At 37.8% G+C, this 24,646-nt stretch overlaps 1 protein-coding gene and 1 pseudogene across 1 annotated transcript; both read left to right on the plus strand.

Moving 5' to 3' along the window:
• The first annotated feature begins 380 nt into the window (after positions 1-380).
• Positions 381-4,327, plus strand: RTL3 (retrotransposon Gag like 3). Its single transcript, XM_055565332.1, is given in 4 exon segments — positions 381-401; positions 2,509-2,955; positions 3,244-3,720; positions 3,722-4,327. Coding segments are annotated over 4 exon segments (1,551 nt in total).
• Positions 4,328-4,357: 30 nt separating this feature from the next.
• Positions 4,358-24,646, plus strand: part of LOC129640090 (ubiquitin-conjugating enzyme E2 variant 1-like) — a 49,358-nt pseudogene continuing 29,069 nt past the window's right edge.

Consider the following 24,646-nt stretch of genomic DNA (forward strand, 5'->3'; position numbering starts at 1 on the left):
TTTATACTTCTCGATAACTTTCAGGAAGCAACATGGTGTTAAACACAGTAAAGGAGCTGTTTCATATAAGTAGGAGCCCAAACCATTAAAAATTAAATTACACTCAAAATAATCTACTTAAGAATGAAGAAAGAAGTATAATGCATGCTATAAATATTTCTCAGCTTTTTTAATTAGTAAGGTAAACAGGGCTTCTAAAGTAGCTCTAGTGGTAAAGAACCCGCCTCCTAATGCAGGAGACATGAAAGACGCAGGAAGGTTCAATCCCTGGGTCAGGAAGATCCCCTGGAGTATGAAACGTCAACCTGCTCCAGTATTCTTGCCTGGGAAATCCCATGGACAGAGGAGCCTGGAGTCCATGGGACCTCAAAGAGTTGGACATGACTGAGCACACACACAAGGTAAGTATCAACTGTGTGTTTTGGATTTTCAAAGGAAAGACCTCAGTTATCTGAAAAATTCACATAACTAGAACACATTATTTCCTGATGATGGTAGTATTTTTATGTGTTTTGTTAACAAAGACTAAAACATAAAAAGGAAAGACAATCACTCGATTTGCAAAAGGTTTTACTTTTCTTTTCAAAGCCTCTCCATTCCGGTTCAGCTAGTTCAGTCCATCAATTTGCAATGACTTGGGAATATTCCATCACCAGGGTTTATCCCATTATGTTGATTAATGTAAAACTTTATCAACATGTATGGCAAATCCAATACAATATTGTAAAGTAAAAAAAAATAAAAAAAATTTTAAAAAAATGCAATCTTAACAACAACAAAAAAAAACTTACCATTTTTAAAGGAGACTTGGGGCAATGAATAACCAGATGTATGATTTGATTTGGCCAAAGACAGTCCCCAAACCCACTCCTTACTAGGACAAAAAATGAGACTTACCTAAAAATGGCCACAAGGTGCATGCCCAGGGCATGACTATGATTTGTCACAAGAAGAGAAAGTGAGATCTTGAGCAAGGTCATTTCTCAAGAGGCCAGCCGTTAGTGGGATACCTGGGTGCTTGCTAGAGCACCTGAATGGTTCAGGGAAAGATGAGAACCCTGGGCCAAGACATTCAGAGCAAGCCAAGGACCTTGCAAGACTGTTACAAGTATCCTTCAATAAAGTTGGCCTCCCACAAAATCTTACCCTATTATACCTTGTCCAGGTCTGTCCATGGTAAAATTCCCAAGAAAACATTGCAGGGAGGGACACTAGGAACAGAGTAAGTGGGGGGCAGGAGGGGGGGGGGAACTAAGGTGTTGCAGGCTGCTCTCTGAGTAAGAATTCAACAAACAGCCCAGTGTGGACAGAGTGATGGGAGGTTATATGAGACAGATATAAAAAATAAACTCCAAAACTACTGTGGTCATTCAGAAATGTTTGCAACTTTTCACAAGGGCAGTGGCATTGCTCCCAGTTTCCTGGCCAAATATTTATTAAAGTAACCAAGGACTGAGTACATGAGGCTGCCTCACATCAGCTCAGCATCCTACTTTCCTTGTGGCTCTAAACTGAGAGGTACTGTCAAAATAAATAAATAAATTCTTCCACACTCAAAATAGCTATGTTACAGAGGAGAGCTGGAATGTGTTCTTGGAGTGGGTATGTTTGTTTGAGTTCAGTGTATGCAGAAAAGACAAGCCTCCACAGCCATTCATTCACATGCTTCCCTTCCCTGTGACAGGTATGCAGACAGTGGAGCTCTTGGACTAAGTCTCTGTATGGTAATGTACATTTATAAAGATTATTTTCCTAACTATTTTGAGGTATTTTATAAATAATGCACATGTGTCTGCTGAACATATGTATATTTAGTAAAATTTTGCTTGTTTTTCTCCTGAGACTAATCTTGTGTGTTTACTTATGTGGTATGATTTCTGAGACGTCAGAAAGCTCCCCCCTACCTCTTACCCCAGCCACCCAAAAATATCTCTTGGGTTGGCCCACACATAACTTAAAATCCCCACATTGTTCAAACATTTGATTTAGTCATTCAAAGCAGCTGTTAAAGTCCAAGTGTTACATTGGGAAATTAAAGTAGACATTATAAATTAAATACTATATAAAACAGGAAAGAATATGGGGAAATTGCTTCTATTATAATGCTCAGTTTCAAAAGAAGAATGCAAAATAAATACACAGTCTTGATCAGATGTTGTCTTAAGATGTCATGAGGTCAGAGCTAGCATATATGACCCAGCTCATGAATATAAGCCTATAGTAAAAGAAATCCAGCACCATCAGGCAACTTTTCTTATTATTTATTTCGAATGAGTGCTTTCCACAGTTTCTGATCCTCAGATCACACTCTTTTCACAGTGTATCTAATATATCCCTTTTCTGAGCTCTGGAGGCTTGTTAATCAATTTTGGTGGGACACAGATCCCCATTTTCTGGAAAGCTCACAGAGCCTGATATCTGCCTATGAGGAGCTTTTAGAAAGACCTCACAAGCACTCACCTACTCTCTCAGCAGCAAACTGCCAAACCAACCTCATTTCCTTAAAAGATAATAGAGGACTTAGCAGCATCCTATATTGCTCTGAAATCAGAGAATGAAATTCTGCAGGCTCAAGTGCAGCAGCTGATGGAGGAAAATGCTGCCTTGCAGTCCCTCATTTGAGAACTCCAGAAGCCCCAAGCAGCCAAGGAGGATGAACCACTCCAGGAGACCCAGAGACCCCCAGAGCCCCCTGGATTTTCTAGCAGTCTTGGAACCCCAAGAGCCCCAAGATGTCGAGGAGTCCCAAAGCCCAGAGAGTCTCAGGACCTCCAAACCTGGGAGACCTCAGCATTCCAGGAGCCCAAAAAGTCCTTGGAGCCCCTAGCATCTCCAGGGTCCCTGGAGCCCCCAGCAACCCAAGATCCCCAAGCACCTCCAATAATCTACAAACTTTCAGGAGCCTGGAGATCCCGAAAGCCCTTGGAGGCCAAGGAGCCTCAGAAGCTCCCAATGGCCCAGGAGGACCATTCTGCTGCTAAGTTGCTTCAGTCGTGTCCGACTCTGCGCGACCCCATAGACGGCAGCCCACCAGGCTCCCCCGTCCCTGGGATTCTCCAGGCAAGAACACTGAAGTGGGTTGCCATTTCCTTCTCCAATGCATGCAAGTGAAAAGTGAAAGTGAAGTCGCTCGGTCATGTCCGACTCTTAGCGACCCCATGGACTGCAGCCTGCCAGGCTCCCCCATCCATGGGATTTTCCAGGCAAGAGTACTGGAGTGGGGTGCCATTGCCTTCTCCGCAGGAGGACCATAAACCTCCAGAATTCAAGGAGGATCAGAAGTCCCCAGATACCCAGAATGCCCCAGCAGGCCAGGAGCCCCAGAAATTAGAGCTCTGGCACCCCTCAAATGCCCAGGAGCTAAAGGAGGCACCAAAATGCCAAGATACCTCTAGACACATGGAATTGTTTGAGTTTCCTGCTCCCCAGGAGCTCCAGGATCCTAAACATGCCCAGGAATTCCTAGGACTCATAACATCCAAGGAGTCCCTGGACAGTCTAACAGCTGCTGAAACAACAACAGCTTCAGAGTTTCCACAGCCTTCCAATGAGTTAAAGGATGAAGCTTTCCTCCTAGAATATTCTTTAGCCTTCAGTAGGGATACCCAGAAGATTCCTGAGTTTCTGGTTCAATTGAAGAGTTCCATGAGAGTCAGAGGGTGCTTGTATCCCACCAAAGCAGCTCTGGTAAGCTTTGTTGGCAACTACTTCTTAGGTAAAGAAGAAAAGTTGTTCCAGCTGTTAGTGGTTCCAGCTGTTAGTAGATATCCAAAGCCCCCTGCTGGAGCAATTTGAAAGTTTCATGCAAGTGCTTCAGGATACTTTTGACAATCCAGAAAACATGGAAGATGCCAACCACCACATCCCTAAGCTCTGCCAACAAGAAGACCATGTCCACCAGTATGCAACCCACGTCCACCTCATTATTCAAGAACAAAATTTGGGTGAAAGCATTCTCTGCATCCAATTTCAGGAAGGGCTTGCCAGTTCTATCTGAAGTGAACTGTCTCACACAAGCCCAGCTAGCAATCTGTCTGATCTGATCACCCAATACATCTCCCTAGAAGAGAAGCTAAGTGGTAAACCTGATCCAAGTCCACAAGATGCAAGTCCCTCTGAGGAGAGAGCTGGACTCAAGAGTTTACCAGCTGAAAACCAGCCAGCGCAGGCTTCAAGTTGTCACCAATATCTCAATGAAGCTGATCGAGCCCACTGCCATGAAGGCCACTTGTGCCTCTACTGTGGACATCCTGGTCATTTCACCAGAGACTGCCCTGTCAAGCCTCATCATGCCCAGCAGGTGGGAAACATCGAGGCCCTGTGGTAAGGGGGAACCCAGGCGGGCCAATCTACAAATATGCATCCCCCTCACTTCCAGTATCCATATTTCATACACTATGGTTTACCATTGAAATTCGACCGGGAAACCGACAGCCCTTTGAGCAAGCTACAGTGGATTCAGGCTCCTACAGAAACAGCATTGACCATTCTGTGGTTCTTCAAGAGAAGCTGCCCATTCGCAGTAACATCTTTTCTCTGATGCTGGAAACTGTAGATGGCCATACATTGATTAATGGACCTATAACCAAGGAAACACCACCTGTTGAAGTTAAAATTGGAAACCATGTTGAAGAGCTCCAGTTTGACATTATTCATGCACCAAGGTACCCTCTGATTCTTGGAATCCACTTGAAACACATGATCCTAACATCGAGTAGAGTACCCACACTATATCTTTTCCATCCTGTTATTGTCACTACAGTTGCTTCAGGCACAGGTGGAATAGAAGACATCATGATGAAATAATTGCTGGGTAGATTCTTTGTCCTAGAGACTACTCCAAGAAACCTATCTTCTGTAACCTCAGCTGTCATCAGCATTTGCCGCTCCCAGAATCTTCCACTGAATCTCTGGCAATGAACTAAGGCTACCTGTACAACAACCCTGCCTCTTGGATTGTGAACTGAACCTGATAACTTTGAGTTGCATTTTTTTCACCAATCCTTCATGACCCCTTCTTTGAACCCTACATTAATGTGAGCCTGTTTTAATTACAATTTATTCTAACAATATGCATGAGAATAGATAATAGAAACTAACATCTAAAAATGTAGTTGTTATATTGACTTGATTTTTTCCTTATCAAGATTTTCTTTATCACAACAATTGCAACATATTTTCAATAAAGAAAATAAATTTGCAAGTGATTTTTTAAAAAACCAATAAACTTGTGCAAATTCTACTAGTGTTTTAATTATTTCTTGGTTTAGCTGAGTGAATGAATAAGACACAAGTAAATTAGGAGGGAGAGAGGAAAGTAGGAAGGGAGGGAGGGAATTGAAAAGTCTCAAAGCTTGAATATTCCAGGAGTAGTGACATGTCAGTGAGTGATGGGGTACAGGAGGATGGAGAGAGCAGAGGACTGGTTGGAGTGGAGGTAGACTGAATGAGAAATGGAGGAATTAGAGAGAGGATAGAGGGAAAGTTTAGAAGACGGTTTGGGAAAATTAGAAGTAGGTTGAAAAGGATTCAGAGGAGAGTTAGGAGCTGCTGAGAGCAGGGGTGAGAGGAAGGGTGAATTCCTACAAAATTAAGGGCATGCTGACAGAGACATTGAGCAGCTTTGAAAGCACACTTCTTGGACTTCATAAATTAACCAAACAAAGAAAGGCCCTGGAGAAGATAATGAGATCCCTCAGTAACCAAGATTTCCTGGTAAAGTGACAAGATCTTATTCCCTGCAGCAGGGAAATTTGCCCTAGAGTTTACACCTATTAATGTGTTTTTGTTGGTGCACAGGAGCAGAGTGGAAGGAATCAGCTTTCAACCCTTGCAGATCATTAGTAGCCAAGTATATCTGCTCTGCTAGACAGGCTGCTTGCATGACACACAGAGTCAAGTCAAGGAAAGTAACTTGTGTTCTTATGGACTTGAGAGGGGCTAATGTCCCAACTTAAATCACACAAGCAGATGAACTACAGGGTTGGGAGTGTGGGTAGAGGGGGTTGAATCTCCAGGTCTCCAGGGATTTCCACAAATATAAAGAATATGTTTCCTCTGTATTTCGAACACTCCTTTGTGAGTCTTTCTGAGGCCATTTGAAGGAGATTTTGCCTCTTACTTAGACAAGTAAACAAATATATGATCATAACCCTAGAAGGAATGATGCTAAAGCTGGAACTCTAGTACTTTGGCCACCTCATGCAAAGAGTTGACTCATTGGAAAAGACTCTGATGCTGGGAGGGATTGGGGGCAGGAGGAAAAGGGGATGACAGAGGATGAGATGGCTGGATGGCATCACCGACTCGATGGACGTGAATCTGAGTGAACTCCAGGAGTTGGTGATGGACAAGGAGGCCTGGCGTGCTGTGATTCATGGGGCCGCAAAGAGTCGGACATGACTGAGCAACTGAACTGAACTGAACCCTAGAAGGAGATAGGTGAGGAATTTACCATTCATTGAGCCTGTAATATCTTCCAGCTACAATGTCTGGCATGTTATGCACATTAATTATTTCCTTAATTCTAGAACAACCCAGTGAAGTAGGTATGTTTGCTCCTGTTTCATCAATGAGCAAACAGTGCTCCAGCAAAGCTACTTCATTCATCCAAAGTCACAAAGCTAGTAAGTTGGTAGAGGCCTCTTTGGCTTTTGAAGCCTGTGCCCTTTCCTCTATTGCATGTGAATATCCATAATGCAGTGGTGAGAAACAAACAAGATTGTGGCAGCAGAGACCTAAGTTAAATAATCCTAAAAAGTAGAGGAAAACTCGGAAGAAAAATTGTAGAGACCATTTCATAGTAGTTCTGTTTCCCCAGTTCCCTTGATCTCACCCCAAACTCCTCATCATCACAAACTTCCCTTTTGTATCTCTAGGAGAACTTCCTTTTTTGAACTAATGGTATTTTTTCATGGACATTGTACCCAGATGAACAGTTATTTACCTGTAGGACCTGTGCACTATATAGCAGTGTGTGTACCACCCCTTAGATTGTCTGAATAGCCATTTTCATAACTAATCCAAATCCTCTGAAACCTTAAATTCTACCTTGTCTAGTTCTCACTGGCCTCTGCTTCCTTCCCTGAATAGTTTAACACATTTAATCATCATATACCGTCTTGAGGTATATGGAGACATTTTTTAGGTGTATCTCCTATAACCCCCATCCTACCCCTCCAACACACACACAGATAGCCTGGGTCACAGAGATGAAATCTTCTACATGCCTACATTTGACAGCATAGCCTAATACAGTGCCCTGTACAGAGAAGTTCTCCAAAGTGATTGATTCAGTGACATTGAATTACCACTAACCAGAGAGGGGTGCTCATTTATATATCATGGGCTCTTCTTATTTTTTTTCTCACTTAATTGCTTATCTCTACCACCAAAATCAAGCACTATCTATCAATGTAGAATTCAAGACAAAAATGCTTAAAGCCACTATAAAGGAAAAACACCATTTGCCAAAATACCTGAGGCTATCAGGACTGAGAGGATACATGGGACACAGGACTTGCCATGTTAAAACTAGAAACAGTTCTGGGAAAACTGAGATGGTTTGTCAACTTACTTGGACTCTATATTTTTCTATCTGGCTTTAGAGGTTTATTTGACTACAGTACAATTCTTTGTTTCAGGAAAAAGATCCATTATCTAATCATAGAATCACAGAATTTCTGAGTTGTAAAAGACTTAAGAAGTCTATTTCCTAAATTTTACAAATGAAAGCATTGAGGAGGCTCAGAGAAAGGAAAGATACTTAATCGAGATAACTTACTGCTATCTGGATCTCCTGACTCCATATCCAGCGTTCTTTTCACCAGAAGCCACAGTTCTAACCCCGTAGTTAAAACTCAAATACGTGGCCTGGACTGAGCTAGGTACTATGGACAGTGCGTATAAAGTATAACATGAGAGGTTTACCATGTGATGAAGGAGAAAAAATTTAAAAAGCATTAAAAAGTTGAAAATGCTGTATAAATAAATGGTATTAGAGTAACTTATGTTTGTAATAATGACCCCAAAGACCCCTTCATTGTATGAAAACACAGGTCTAATTTAATTTCAATTTTACACACCTCTAGTAAATATTTTCTACATGCCGGGCACTCTATATTGTCAAAAAGCAAGATTCAGTTATGTTTAATATAAATATTTCATTAAGTAATTTTTGGTATTATTATAATTAAAGTATTTGAAATAGTAATAATAATTCTTGTCATATGTACCAGCACTCTATTTACCAGAATATTATATTATTTAAAATGCCACTTCCTTCCCAGGGCATATCAACTAAATTATAATATAATTGGTCTGAGCTTTTTTCTTCATCTACTTAGCTCAACCTAAAGAAAACAAGTCAGAACAAGGTTAATATTTATGCCCACACCAAAAGAAAGTTAAATTAAAACTCAGGCGACTGCTATCACTCCATTTCCAATTTATATGATTTCTAAGTAAAAAATAATTGAAAGTTAAAAGGTCAAACTTAGGAAACAATTGCTAGCATCATTTAATATGACTAACAAGACTCTCATTTCACGTATTATCTGCTTCACAGTGATTCTAATATGTGAGAAAGTTTGATGAAGTGTTTTTAGTTTGGAGAATATGGGATGTGTTCTAACTAGGTTAGTTGGAGAGGGGAGAAGTAACACATGCCAATGGTAGTCAAGTACGAAGTGTCTTGGCTCAAATGGGAGGACCATTATATCTTCTGATACAGATAAAAATGGGATATGGGACAGAAAAATAGGATATGGGACAGAAACACAGGATAGTCATATGTGTACAGGATATCTGGTAACAGAATTCACATGAGAAAAAGAAAGCATGAAATTTTACAACCACACGGAACAGAATGTCTGAAACTCTACAGCTGAGCTCACTGTTTTTCTTAGCCTTTTCATATTGCTTTTTTCCTGTCAGTTATACCACAGATACCACATAATAGACAACAAGTGAACCAGCTGCATTACTAGAGAAACTCTTCTGATTATTGGAAGAAAATAACGTTGAAAGCCAATATCATTAAAGGCACTAAAAAGGTGAATACTGAAGGGAATTTCCATATTTCAACTTCTACTTTTACAACTCTGCCTCCCGTTGTAAAATTGAACATGTATTTGTAGCAATGAAGGAGAGATCAATTAGGCACAAGGCAAAATAAAATAACACTTAAGAATTAACAATATTTAGTGGGAAATGTTATTATGCTCCAAAAGTTTTGAAATAATTAAGCTAAAATAAAATGTAGAAAACAAGAAGCCTGACATGGAAAGCACCAGAAATTGGCAGTCCCGGCCACCTTCTATTACTCTCTGTCTTCTCTCCAGCTCTCCTCTCTTTCTGGACTTTTTTCTTTCTGCTAACCTGTTGGAAATCTAAATAACCAAATACTCACACATAATTAATCATTAATAGCTTGCAATAATAAGCCTTTTTCCTCACTGCCTTTCCATATGGAAAAGAAAGGCAGATCAGAAATAGTCTTCACACTAATATAATAACTTTGTGAAAGCCTTTTTAAAACAATAAATATATTGTTTTATATATGGAGAATGTATAGACAGGCAAGGGCTAAGAAACTTTAATTTGCACATATGATGAGGTTAAGTGAGAAGCAAGGAGTAGTCAGGATATCTAAATATCAGATTTAATTTATAACTTGCCCTGTGGCACTGGGTAAGTTAATTAGCCTCTCTTTTGAGGCTCAGTTGCTTCATAGGAAAGATTATGATGAAGTTATCTTTGCTGCCTTACTTAGTAAAATATTGCAAGAGGAATTTAGTTATTCAATAAACTCTATGATTAACTTCTACTATGTATCAGATACTGAATTAGAATGAAATGAGACAATAAATATCAAGACTGTAAGCCCAGATATAAGTTAGAGTGTTATCATTGCTCTAAAAGCTGCCTAACTCCAAAGGGATATAGTTTTGCACAAAGAATAAATTAAAAATTAAAAGGTACACCAGCTTGAAACTTTCTTTTGTATTTTGTATTCTAGAAAGTTTCCACTATTACCTCGCACTTTCTAGCCTATAAAAATTACCAAAATTACATAAGAATTAATACTTTTCCTCTCTATGAGATGTGAAAACTCTGATTATCATTTAAAAGAGTACAGACATGCACAGCAACTATCACTATTATCACTACTATTTTTTCTATTACTCATAATGAAAAGTAAACATTTAACAAGCAATCATCTATTGTTCACCACACTCTGTGCTAGCTACTTTACCTATGAAATCTCATTTAAACTTAACAAATACCTAGCAAGGTGTATATTATTATACCTATTTTATAGATCCAATAACCAAGTCCTAGAGAGGAAAAAGTTACTTGGAGAAACTGGTGAAGTTCTAAAAGAAACTCAATTCTCAGTCTCAAACCTCATGCTTTTTCAGACCTATAGATAGAATTCTAGAGCTGGAATAGTCCATATTTACTGATACAGATACTGCTGTCCAGAGAAGTCAGATTCTCCATGGAGGCCATAGAACAAGTTAGTGACAGAGCCAGATCTAAAATGCATATCTTCTGTTTTCTGCTTTAATGTATTTTTCCTTTATATTTTACTAATGTATATGGTGTCAATTTAACTATATTCAATAAATATGATTAATTAATTGAATAAGAAGTTAAGCAGAATTATTCTTAATGTTTATAATTTATTAAACACTATTTTTCACAAGAACTATATTTTAAAAGAAAAAGAATTTTAATATATGAACTCAAGTTGGAAATATTTTTTCATTTTCATTTTATATGTTGCTTTGGCTAGTAGTTTCCTGCCTTTTTAAAGTTTTATCAACTTGTTTCCTGTTTACTGGTTTTTTCAAGTAAAAGAGAAAACACTGTTAAAAACTGCAAATAAAAACATACTACCCAACACTATAAACCACTAGATATCACATCTAGACTTCTGGAACACTGATTCCAACCACAGTAGAATATGTTTATTTCAAGCGAACATGGAATATTCTTCAGAATGGGCCATATGCTAGGCCATAAAGTAGCCATCAACAAATTTAAAAGGATTGAAATCTTACAAAGTTTGTTCTCTTAATGGAATAAAACTAGAAATCAATAACAGAAGAATATTAGAGAAATTCATAAGTATGTGAAAATTAAACACATTGCTAAATAACCAATGGTTAGAAGAAGAAATCACAAAGGAAATGAGAAAACCCTTTGAGATAAATGAAAAGGAAAACATAATAAAACTTATGGGATGCAGAAAAACCAGTGGAAGGAAATTTATCATCATGAGGACAGATTTTAATAAAGAAGAAAGCTAACAAGGACCTATTATATAGCATAAGGAACTATATTCAATATCTAGTAATAATCTTTAATGGAAGAAAAAGAAGAAAGATCTCAAATCAGTAACTCAACCTTCTACCTTAAGAAACAAACAAAAAAACTCCACAAACTAAACTCAAATAAGGCAAAAGGAAGGAAATAATGACATTTAGAGCAGAAACTAATGAAACAAAGTACAGAAAAATAATAGAAAAAAAAATCAATGAATTCAAAGTTTATTTTTTTTTAGAAAGATTCTTAGATATACTGTCTTGTACTCCCTGCTCCCTTACTCCTGCTTCTCATCTCCTTGATAAACTGCCAATGCTCAAGTCCTTATCTTGAGTTAAATTTAAAAATTTGAGTATGCTAGCTTTGACATTTACTTATTGTGTGACTTGACTATTTCAGTTTCAGAGTTTCTTTGCCCTTGACAGAGAAGAAGATCAATACCTCAAAAGAACACTAGGTTTTTAGCCAATATACTTGGGTTTTAATAAACTTCAGCTTTGTCTTTTTACAACTGTGAAATCTCAATCAATTTCCTTAATCTCTCCAAATCTATTTCCCCATTTACAAAATGATGATTTAGACCTCCCTCATGGGGCTGTTGAGAATACCAAATAAGGCCAAAAAAAGTGAGAATATCTTAGAATTTATAAATTATCATCCAAATATGAGATTATTTTTTATAATTGGAAGGCAGGGGAAAATACCATTTCTTAATTGAGAGATGGCAATAAAGAAATTGTTTTAATTCATCTTAAGTACAATGATGCCAAATTTGAATTAGGTCATTTTATACTTACTGAGAAGTATGTTTCCTCACTTCACCAGGGCTGATATTCTAAGGCTTCAAAAAAAAATTACAAATTTCTGCCTCTTGAAACAGCTAGAAAGCACAGAATAGCTTTCATCCCTTCTTGTCATCAGCTGGATAGTATACAATGGCCTCCCTTTGACCTGGAGGGCCTACAAGTGCCCAAGACTGGCAGTAACAAGCCCAATACTAGTTGCTCATTATTTTCTTTTAAGAATGAATTACTAAAAAACAAATCAAGTAGGGAAATCTCAAATGATGGGACTTACTCTCTAATATACTACAAGCTGCCAACATCTGGGTGAGCCATTTATCAGTGAAATACCAGGCATGCCAGGAAGAGATTTGATAAATGAATTAGAGAATGTCTGTTGTTGTTGATCAGTCACTCAGTCGTGTCTGACTCTTTGCAACCCCACGGACTGTAGCACGCCAGGCTTCCCTGTCCACCATCTCCTGAAGCTTGCACAAACTCAGGTCCATTGAGTCGGTGATGCCATCCAACCACCTCATCCTCTGTCATCCCCTTCTCCTCCTGCCTTCAATCTTTCCCAGTATCAGGGTCTTTTCCAATGAGTCAGCTCTTTGCATCAGGTTGCCAAAGTATTGGAGCTTCAGTTTCAGCATCAGTCCTTCCAATGAATATTCAGGATTGATTTCCTTTAGGATTAACTGGTTTCAACTCCTTATAGTCCAAGGGACTCTCAAGAGTCTCCTCCAACAGCACAGTTAAAAATATCAATTCTTCAGTGCTCAGCTTTCTTTAAGGTCCAACTCACATCCATACATGACTACTAGAAAAACCATAGCTTTGACTATATGGACATTTGTTGCCTAAGTAATGTCTCTGCTTTTTAATATGCTATCTAGGTTGGTCATAGCTTTTCTTCCAAGCAGCAAACCTCATTTAATTTCATGGCTGCAGTCACCATCTGCAGTGATTTTGGAGCCCAAGAAAACAAAGTCTGTCACTGTTTCCTTTGTTTCCCCATCTATTTGCCATGAAGTGATGGGTCCTGATGCCATGATCTTAGTTTTTTGAATGTTGATGTCTACTTAAAACTTAATTATTGATATCCATCATCTTGACATTTTATGAAATGAGTACGTAAGATATTCCTCTAATAGATTTTTGATAATATTTGTTGATACTAGCTTCTTTAATTTTTTCATTAACTATTAATTATAAAGGTTGATGGTTCATATGAAGTCTTAAATAAAGAAGCAACTCAGATCCAGGGTGCCACTAAGGAGGGAGCTGGGTGCGGGGAAGGAGTCAAGAATGATTCCTCTTAGGTTTGCAATAAATCTTCATTAAGACTATTACAGGTCCTTAAAGTATTCACCTGACAATCCACTCTTTTCATTTCAGTCAAGCAAAGGGTTTCTTGGTGTTCTTCTTCAAACACCTTTTTATCCCTACTATCACACCAAAGCAGATACTCTGATTTCCTAGACAACCTTCGCATTTTAGGAACTATGAAGGCAATGGACACCACAGCTGTAAATAGACCAGAGAAACAGAGATCTTTGATTATCTGCCTTCCCCATTCTTAAACCCATCAACTATAAGCACAGCCTGGCAGTAGCACTAAAAACAGAACCTTTTTTTATATCAAGTGCTATTGACTTAAAAGGGGGAAAATTCAATCAAGAATCAACACACAAGTCAAAACTACCTTTAATAATTCAAGATTTTTGAAGAGTAGTGGACAAAGGTTTAACCAATTTCTCTGTTACTTAACTTTAGAAAATGAAATGAAGTTTTCTTAAAATAAGTGTAAAAATAATAATATACTTTGAAAATGAAAGAGAGATACTTCACTGGGGAGATGCCAGGACTGAGGAGTGGTAAAACAGTAAAAATTAGAACGATAAAATGAAGGACAGAGACATACACCCATCTGTCCCACTCTGAAACAGATCCCCAAACCTCTAAATTCTCTGCCTCATCTGGAAGTCTCCCTGGTCACACTCCTATCCCATTCTGGATTCCCGGAAATTCCTTACCCCTCAAGCCCTACAATTTGTGTGCTTCCCTGTTCTCCAAATTAGGACCTTCTTTCCAGTGTTTAAGAAATGCTTTCTCTCCCTGCAATCGCCTCTTTGATTTGACCAGGTAGTTATGCTGTGGTTGTTTGCATTTTTCCAAGTTCTTGGTATTTTTGATCTCTAGCCTTATGTATCCTGAGTTTTTAGATAGTTTCCAGGCTTTCTCTGAGTTATTGACTTTTAAAATTCTACCTCCTAGGTTTTTTCCTACTCAATGTCCAAATTTTGTCAATGTTCCACTTTCAAAATTAAAGAAAGCAATCTAATGGATTTCATTGGTTTTTCATCTCCCTAAATGATATTGAATTTACTGGAATTTCAAAGTTCAAAGGAACTATGAAGATAATCAAATTCAGAACACTTGTTCGAATTTTAATCTCCTTCAGTTCCCCCAATCTCTGTACCCTAACTATGAACCCCTTTGACTATTCTTAGATTGTTCTGATATGTTTCTTTCTATAGTTTCCTCCTTGGGATCACACAGAACAAAATTGTTGCCATTGCCCTGTGACAACATTTCATCTATCTTAATAAGCTTACCTTTCTATCATTCCACCAAAACCCAATCCATCTCCAGATTAAAAAAAAAAAAACCCAGTGCCTTTGACTGTTACATGCCATATTTCAAAACCTGACAACAAACATTCTGGTTACTTTTCTCAGAATAATTTTACCATTATTAACATTATATACTTTCTGTCCACAAAGAGAAAAGTCTTCTGTCTTTGAGTACCATGTTTACTTTACAGGCAGTGAGAATATCACTTTTAATATGTTTAAATTTATGCTGACATTTTAGCTTTCAGCATAAATTAACAATGGGATAAAAAGCTAATATGTTCTGCTTAAATGTCAGGAAATCTTTTCCTGATCTCCTCCCTCTGCCCAGTAGGTTAAATGACTTTGAATTTTTCACCCTGTAGCAGTTTCATCACTGAACTTAGTTTTGTAATTATTTGTTTAATTCTATCTCTCTCTCACTAGAGTATCAGTTCAGTTCAGTTCAGTTGCTCAGTTGTGTCCGAATCTTTGTGACCTAGCTCCAATAAAGAAATAGTAAATAATAATGTTTGTCTATATGCAGGTGCCTGGCACATATTAGAGTCCTCAAATATATTTATTGATAGAATGCATGATCAAAGAAGTTTGATCAAAGAACTTTGTTATAGTCTTAGAATTGGAAGGGTCCTTAAGACCTTTATTTTCCATATGGGTTAACTGAGGACTGAGAAGGTCAAGGGATTTATCCCAAATTATACAGCTGTTTGCTGAGAGGCTTATAATTTTAGATTTTGTCATCCCACCCACTCCACTAATATCCTACAATTTTAGTTTATGCTCATATACTTAATCCAGGAGCTCTAGCTATACTAGTGACTAAATTGGATAAAATATGGCTATAATTTCTATATTTATTGATTCCCTTATAGCAGACTAATAAAATCTACATGTTCAACTATACTTTAAAAAAAAAAAAGTATAGTTTTAAAGCTTGGTGAACAATACTGGATGCTTGGGGCTGGTGCACTGGGACGACCCAGAGGGATGGTATGGGGAGGGAGGAGGGTTCAGGATGGGGAACACGTGTATACCTGTGGCAGATTCAAGTTGATATATGGCAAAACCAATACAATATTGTAAAGTTAAAAAATAAAATAAAATAATTTTTTTAAAAAAGGAAAAAATGAAAAGCATAAATAGTTAATTTTTTTTAATTTTTAAAAAGCATAAAAATTGTTATACTGTACTACTCATTTGGCTTGAGAACTCACAGTGTTCAGATGAACTATGCCATCCTGCTCACCATGGGATCTTAATAAAGACTGAAGAGAGAAAAACAAAATAGATCAACTCAAATTCTGTGGTTACAATATGTTGAACTGCTTCCATTTTGAGATTTTATCATTTTAGACCCATGCTGTCCAATATATTAGCAACTAGCCACAACTGGCTAGTCTGAATTAAGATGTTCTGTGAGTGTAAAATATAAACCAGATTTCTAATGTTGAGTACACAAAGGAGGTAAAATATCTCATTAATAATTTTATATTGATTATATACCAAAAATGGAGAAGGAAATAGCAACCAACTGCAATAGTCTTGTTTCAGAAATCCCATAGACAGAGGAGCCTGGCAAGCTATAGTTCATGGGGTCACAAAGAGTCAGACATGACTTAGTGACTAAACAGCAGCAGGAGCAGCATATACCAAAACAATAATACTTTGGATATACTATACTAAACTTAATATTACTTTAAAATTTTTATGGGACTTTTAGAAAATTTTACTTCACATATGTGACACCTATTCATGATAAAAATTTTCAGAAAATTAGGAATAGACAAAAATTTCCTCAAATTAATAAAGAATATCTTTATTCCATTCACTCTACAGAAAAGTAAAAAATAAAAAAGAAACCCTACAGGTGATGTAATGTGCTGTGAATACTTAGTTGCTCAGTCATGTCCAACTCTTTGGGACCACATGGACTGTAACCAGTTAGGCTCTTCTGTCCATGGAGATATCCAGGCAAGAACACCATGCCCTCCTCCAAGGGATCTTCCCAACCCAGGGATCAACTCAGGACTCGTGCATTGCAGGTGGATTCTTTATGATCTGAGCCACCAGGAAAGCCCAAGAATACCTAAGTGGGAAGCCTGTCCCTTCTCCAGAGAATCTTCCCAACCCAGGAATTGAACAGGGGTCGCCTGCATTGCAGGTGGATTCTTTACCAGGTGACATAATACTTAATGGTAAAAGGCTGAATGCTTTTCTTCTAAGATCAAGAAGAAGTAGAGGACATCCACTTTCATCACTCTTATTTGACATAATACTGGAAGTTCTAGCCACTGCAATAAGGCAAGGGAAATAAATTAAAAATATGCAACTTGGAAGAGAAAAAATAAAACTGCCTTAAGTTGCAGACATGATTGTCTACAAAGAAAGCCCCAGAGAACCTATGGAACATTTCCAGCACTAACAAGTGAGTTCAGCAAGGTCACAAGATATAAGATCAACACACAAAAATTGGACCCAGAAAGAGACCTATACAAATATGCCCAATTAATTTTTGACAAAATTGGAAATTTTGGACAGATAAATTGGTGCTGGAGCAGTTGGACGTATATGAAGGTAGAAAAGCAAACCTTTAAAAAATATATTTCAAAACGAATCATAGATTTAAATACAACACATACAACAATAAAACTTTTAGAAAAATTTGTAAGAGAAAATTTCCAGGGTATGGGGCCAGGCAAATAATTCTTAGAGTTGAAAGCAAAAGCACAGTATATAAAAGGAAAACTTGACAAATTGGATCTCATCAAAATTTAAAACATTTCCTCTGTGAAAGCTCATGGTAAGAGGATGGAAAGACCAGTATAGACTTGGAGAAAGTATTGAGTTGGCAAAAAGTTTGTAAGATCGTATGGAAAAATCCGAATAAACTTTTTGGCCGCTCCAATATTTGCAAAAGGCATATCTGGCAAACTAATTACAATATATAAAAAAAAAACACAATTAAAAAATAGGCAAAAGACATAAACAAAAAATAAAGAGGATATACAGATATTTGTTCAGTCACAAGCAAAATTAAATTAAAACCACATCCATCAGAATGGCAAAGAGGAAATGACAACATCAAATGCTTCAAAGATACAGAGAAACTAGATCATTTGTACATTGATATTGGAAAGGCAGAATTATGCAGCCATCTTGGAAAATAGTTTTCCAGAAAATTGAACAAGCACACTTATCTTACAATCCAGCAATTACATTCTTGGGCAATTACAGAAAAATGGAAACGTATATTCACAACATCCTTATTTGTAATAACCAAAGGATGAAAACAGACTACATGCTCTTCATCATGTGAATGGTTAAACACACTGTGGTACACCCATACTATGGTATACCAGTCAGCAATAAAAAGGAATGAGCTATTGAAAAAGGCAATAACTTGGATGAATCTATAGGGATTAGGCTAAGTTTTATTTTATTTTTTTTTTTTTACCTTTTAAACTATTTTTATTTTTTTAATTTAAATTTATTTATTTTTGCCATTTAATATTTTGTTTTATTTTTTAATATAAATTTATGCTTTCTTTATTTTTTTTTTTTTACTTTACAATATTGTATTGGTTTTGCCATACATCAACATGAATCCACCACAGGTATACACATGTTCCCCATCCCGAACCTGCTTCCCTCCTCCCTCCCCATACCATCCCTCTGGGTCGTCCCAGTACACCAGCCCCAAGCTACCAGTATCATGCATTGAACTTGGGCTGGCGATTCATTTCATATATGATATTACACATGTTTCAATGCCATTCTCCCAAATCATCCCACCCTCTCCCTCTCCCACAGAGTCCAAAAGACTGTTCTATACATCTGTCTCTTTTGCTGTCTCACATACAGGGTTATCATTACCATCTTTATAAATTCCATATATATATATGCATTAGTATATAGTCAAAATGAAGTGAAAGTGAAGTCGCTCAGTCGTGTCTGACTCTTTGCAACCCCGTGGACTGCAGCCCACCAGGCTCCTCCATCCATGGGATTCTCCAGGCAAGAATACTGGAGTTGGTTGCCATTTACTTCTCCAAGGCTGTAGTTTATCCAGTAGCTATCTATGGATGTGAAAGTTGGACCATAAAGAAGGCAAAGCACTGAAGAATTGATGCTTTTGAACTGTGATGCTGGGAAACACTCTTGAGAGTCCCTTGGACTGCAAGGAGATCCAACCAGTCCATCCTAAAGGAGATCAGTACTGGGTGGTCATTGGAAGGACTGATGCTGAAGTTGAAGCTCCAATACTTGGGCCACCTGATGTAAACAGCCAACTCATTGGAAAAGATCCTGATTCTGGGAAAGACTGAATGCAGTAGGAGAAGGGGACGACATGGTTGGATGGCATCACCATTTCAATGGACATGAACTTGGGCAAACTACTGGAGATGGTGAAACACAGGGAGGCCTGGCATGCTGCAGCCCATGGGGTCACAAAGAGTCAGACAGGACTTGGCGACTGAACAATAACACAATAACAATTGACCAAAAGCATATGGGTTTACTTCTGTGCTATTTATCCTGTTCCATTGATCTATATTCATGTTTTTGTGGAAGTATTATACTGTTTTGATGACTATAGCTTTGTAGTATAGCCTGAAGTAAGTGATCCTTATTCCTACAACCCTTTTTTTCACAGGATTGCTTTGACTATTTGGTGTCTTTTGCATCTTCATACAAATTTTGAGATTTTTTTTCTTCTAGTTCTGTGAAAAATGTCATTGATAATTTGATAGATATCACATTGAATTGATATATTGCCTTGTGCATCATAGTCACTTTGACAATATTGACTTTTTCAATCCATGAACATGGTATATTATATATATATATATATATATATATATATATATATCTTTCTCATCCAGTTCTGTTTGTGAACTATTTAATTTCTTTCACACGTTTCTTATATTTTCAGAGTACAGGTCTTTTATCTCCTTCAGTTCAGTTCAGTTCAGTCACTCAGTCATATCTGACTCTTTGTGACCCCATGAATCACAGCACACCAGGCCTCCCTGTCCATCACCAGCTCCCGGAGTTCACTCAGACTCACGTCCATCGAGTCAGTGATGCCATCCAGCCATCTCATTCTCTGACGTCCCCTTGTCCTCCTGCCCCCAATCCCTCCCAGCATCAGAGTCTTTTCCAATGAGTCAACTCTTCGCGTGAGGTGGCCAAAGTACTGGAGTTTCAGCTTTAGCATCAGTCCTTCCAAAGAACACCCAGGGTTGATCTCCTTTAGAATGGACTGGTTGGATCTCCTTGCAGGCCAAGGGACTCTCAAGAGTCTTCTCCAACACCACAGTTCAAAAGCATCAATTCTTCGGTGCTCGGCCTTCTTCACAGTCCAACTCTCACATTCATACATGACCACTGGGAAAACCATAGCCTTGACTAGACGGACCTTTGTTGGCAAAGTAATGTCTCTACTTTTGAATATGCTATCTAGGTTGGGCATAACTTTCCTTCCAAGGAGTAAGCGTCTTTTAATTTCATGGCTGCAGTCACCATCTGCAGTGATTTTATCTCCTTAGTTAGATTTTTTTTCCTAGGTGTTTAATTATTTTTGTTGCAAATGGAAATAGGACATTTTCCTTAATTTCTGCTTTTTAACTTTCTTTGTTACCATCTAGAAATGCAGCAGAGTTCTGTGTATTAATTTTGTAACCTGCAATTTAACAAATTCATTGATGAGCTCTAGTAGTTTTCCAATCTTTAGGGTTTTTTATGTATAGTATTATGTCATGTGCAAACAGTGACAGTTTAATTTCCTCTTTTCCAATTTGAATTGCATTTACTTTTTTTATTCTCTGATTGCCATAGCTAGGACTTTCAAAAATCTGTTAAATAAAAGTGACAAGAGTGAACATCCTTGTCTTGTGCCTGATCTTAGAGGAAATGTTTTCCGCTTTCCACCATTGAGTATGATGTTTGCTATAGGTTTGTTATATATGGCCTTATTATGTTAAAGTTATGTTCCCTATATGCCCACTTTCTGGAAAATTTTAATCATAAATGGGTGCTGATTTTGTCAAAAGTTTTCCTCCATCTAATAGAATGACTATTTGAGTTCGTTTGTTCAATTTGTTGATGTGGTGTATCACACTGATTGACTTGTGGATATTGAAAAATCCTTACATCCCTGGGATTAATCTCACTTGATAGTGGTGTATAATCTTTTTAATATATTATTGGATTCAGATGGATTCTCCAGGCAAGAATACTGGAGTGGGTTGCCATTGCCTTCTCCAGGGAATCTTCCTGACCCAGTGATTGAACCCTGGTCTCCTGCATTGCAGGCAGATTCTTAACCACCTGAACCACCAGGGAAGCCCACCCCTCACCAAGTAAACAACCTAACCTTAAACTTAAAATGACTAGAGAAAGAAGAAGAAATAAAACCTAAAGATAGTAAAAGGAAAGAAATCACAAAGGTCAGAGCAGAAATAAATGAAATAAAAAGAAAACAACAAAAAAGATCAAAGAAACTGAAAGCTGGTTCTTTGAAAAAATGAACAAAATTGATGAACTTTTAGAGGCACTCATCAAGGAAAAAAAGGAGAAGGCTAAAATCAATAAAATCAGAAATGAAGAAGGAGAACCTACAACTGATACCACAGAAATACAAAGGATCATAAGCGACTACTCCAAGTAAATACATGCCAATAAAATGGACAACTTGGAAAAAGGTTTAGTACAAACTATGAACAGAGCAATCACAAGCACTAAAATTGAAATCATGATTAAAAACTTCCCAACAAACAAAAGTCCAGGGCCTGATGGCTTCACAGGGTGATTTTATCAAAATTTTAGAGAAGAGATAACACCTATCCTTCTAAAACTGTTCCAAAAGTTTGGAATGGAAACTCTCAAACTCATTTTATGAGGTCTCTATCACCTTCATAACAAAACCTGTCACTGTACAAAGATACCACAAAAGAAAATTATAGGCCAATATCCTATAGATGCAAAAATAGATGAACATAGATGCAAAAGTCCTCTTGAGATTTTTGTTTCCTGAGATAAGACTGTATTGCTATAAACTTCACTTTTAGAACTACTTTTGCTGTCCCATAAGTTTTAGTTCATAGTGCTTTATTTTCATTTGTCTTTAAGTATATTTTTATTTCCACCTTGACATTGTCCAGTGATCCATAGTAGCATGTTACTTAGCCTCCACTTGTTCGTGTTTTCTATAGTTTTTACTTGCAGTTTATTACTAATCTCATAGCACATACTGTTGGTATCTTCTTTTGTGACTGTTGTTGTTGATGTTGTTCAGTCATTAAGTTATGGTCGATTTTTTGCAACCCAAGATATTGCAGCATGTCAGGTTCCACTATTCTACACTATCTCCAGCCATTTACCCAAAATCATATTCATTGAATCAGTGATGATATCTAACTATCTCATCCTCTGCCGCCCCTTCTCCTTTAGCCTTCAGTCTTGCCCAGAATCAGGATCATTTCCAATGAGCCCAGTCTTCGTATCAGGTGACCAAATTATTGAAGCTTCAGCATCAGTCCTTCGAATGAATATTCAGGACTGATTTCCTTTAGGATTGACTGGTTTGATCTCCTTTCAGTCCAAGGGATGCTCAAGAGTCTTCTCCAGCACCACAATTCAAAAACATCAATTCTTCAGTGCTCAGACTTGTTTATGGTCCAACTCTCACATCCATACATGACTACTGGAAAAACAATAGCTTTGACTATACGGACCTTTGTCAGTAAAGTGATGTCTCTGCTTTTTAATACACTGTCTAGCTTTGTCATAGCTTTCATTCCAAGGGGAAGGAGTCTTTTAATTTCATGACTGCAGTCACCATCCACAGTGATTTTGGAGCCCATGAAAATAAAGTATGTCACTGTTTACACTTTTTCCCCATCTGTTTGCCAGGAAGTGATGGCAAATAGCTCAGCTGGAATTCCATCACCTCCAGTAGCTTTTTTCCGTAGTAAAGCTTCCCAAGTCTCATTTGACTTCACACTCCAGGATATCTGGCTCTAGGTGAGTGACTACACAAACATGGTTATCCAGCCCTTTAAGACCTATTTTGTACAGTTCTTCTGTGTAGTCCTGCCACCTCTTCTTAATCTCTTCTGAATCTGTTAAATCCTTGCCATTTCTGTCCTTTCTTGTGCCCATCTTTGCAGGAAATATTCCCTTGGTATCTCTAATTTTCTTTAAGAGATCTCTAGTCTTAACCATTATGTTGTTTTCCTCTATTTCTTTGCATTGTTCACTAAATTAGTCTTTCTTATCTCTCGTCTTCTCTGCAACTGTGTATCCAGTTGGTTATATCTTTCTTTTTCTCCTTTGCCATTGCCAACAAAGGTCCATATTGTCAAAGCTATGGTTTTTCCATTAGCCCTGTATGGATGTGAGAATTGGACCATAAAGAAGGCTGAGCACCAAAGAATTGATGCTTTCAAACTGTGATGCTGGAGAAGACTCTAGAGATTCCCTTAGACAGCAAGAAGATTAAAACAGACAATCCTAAAGGAAATCAACCCTAAATATTCATTGGAAGGACTGATGTTGAAGCTGAAGTTCCAATACTTTGGCCACCTGATGCAAACAGCCAACCCATTGTAAAAGACCCTGTTACTGAGAAAGATTGAGAGTAAGAGGAGAGAGGGGTGACAGAGGATGAGATGGTTAAATAACATCACTGACTCAATGAACATGTGTTTGAGCAAACTCAGGGAGATAGTGAAAGACAGGGAAGTCTGACATGCTGCAGTTTATGAGTAGCAAACAGGCGGACATGACTTGGGGACTGGAGAACAAAGCAGAGTGAAAATATAGAGATTTTCATACTCCTTTCCCAATTTTATGCCAATCCATTGTTCCATGTTTGGTTCTAACTGTTGTTTTTTGACCTGCATATAAGTTTCTTAGGAAACAGGTAAGGTGGTCTGGTATTTCAATCTCTTTAAGAATGTTCCACAGATTGTTGTGATACACACCATCAAAGGCGGTGTCAATGAAACATAGTCAATGAAGCAGAAGTAGATTTTTTTTTTTCTGGAATTCCCTTTATTTCTTTATGATTCAATGAATGCTGGCAATTTGATATCTAGCCTTTTGTAAATCCAGCTTGTACATCTCGGAGTTCTTGGTTCACTTACTGCTGAAGCCTAGCTTGAAGGATTTTGACCATAATTTTTCTGGCATGTGAAATGAGTAAAATTGTATGGTAGTCCGTACATTCTTTGGCAATGCCCTTCTTTGAGATTGGAATGAAAGCTGACTTTTTCCAGTCTTGTGGCCACTGCTGAGTTTTCCATATTTGCTGACATATTGATGCAGCACTTTAACAGCACCATCTTTTAGATTTTAAATTGCTCAGCTGGAATTCAATCACCTCCACTAGCTTTTTTTGTAGTAATGCTTCCTGAGACCCACTTGACTTCATACTCCAGGATGTCTGACTCTAGGTGAATGATCATACCATCATGGTTATCCAGGTCATTAAGATCTTTTTTGTACAGTACTGTGTGTGCTTGTCACCTCTTCTTAATCTCTTCTACTTCTTTTAGGTCCTTTATTATGCCCATTCTTTCATGAAATATTCCCCTGATAGCTCCAGTTTTCTTGAAGAGATCTCTAGTCTTCCCCATTCTATTTCTCTATTTTGTTTCATTGTTCATTAAAGAAGACCTTCTTATTCTCTGGAACTCTGCATTCAGCCGAGTCTTTTACCCTTTCTCCATTCCTTTTGCTTCTCTTCTTCCCTCAGCTATTTGTAAAGCCTCTCCACACAACCACTTTGCCTGCTGATATTTTTTTTTTTTTATCTTTAGCATGATTTTGGCCACTGCATCCTGTACAACATCACCGACCTCCGTCCAAAATGGTTTTTTAGGCACTTTGTCT

This window comes from Bubalus kerabau, chromosome X (genome assembly GCF_029407905.1).
Source record: "Bubalus kerabau isolate K-KA32 ecotype Philippines breed swamp buffalo chromosome X, PCC_UOA_SB_1v2, whole genome shotgun sequence".
Classification (NCBI taxonomy): domain Eukaryota; kingdom Metazoa; phylum Chordata; class Mammalia; order Artiodactyla; family Bovidae; genus Bubalus; species Bubalus kerabau.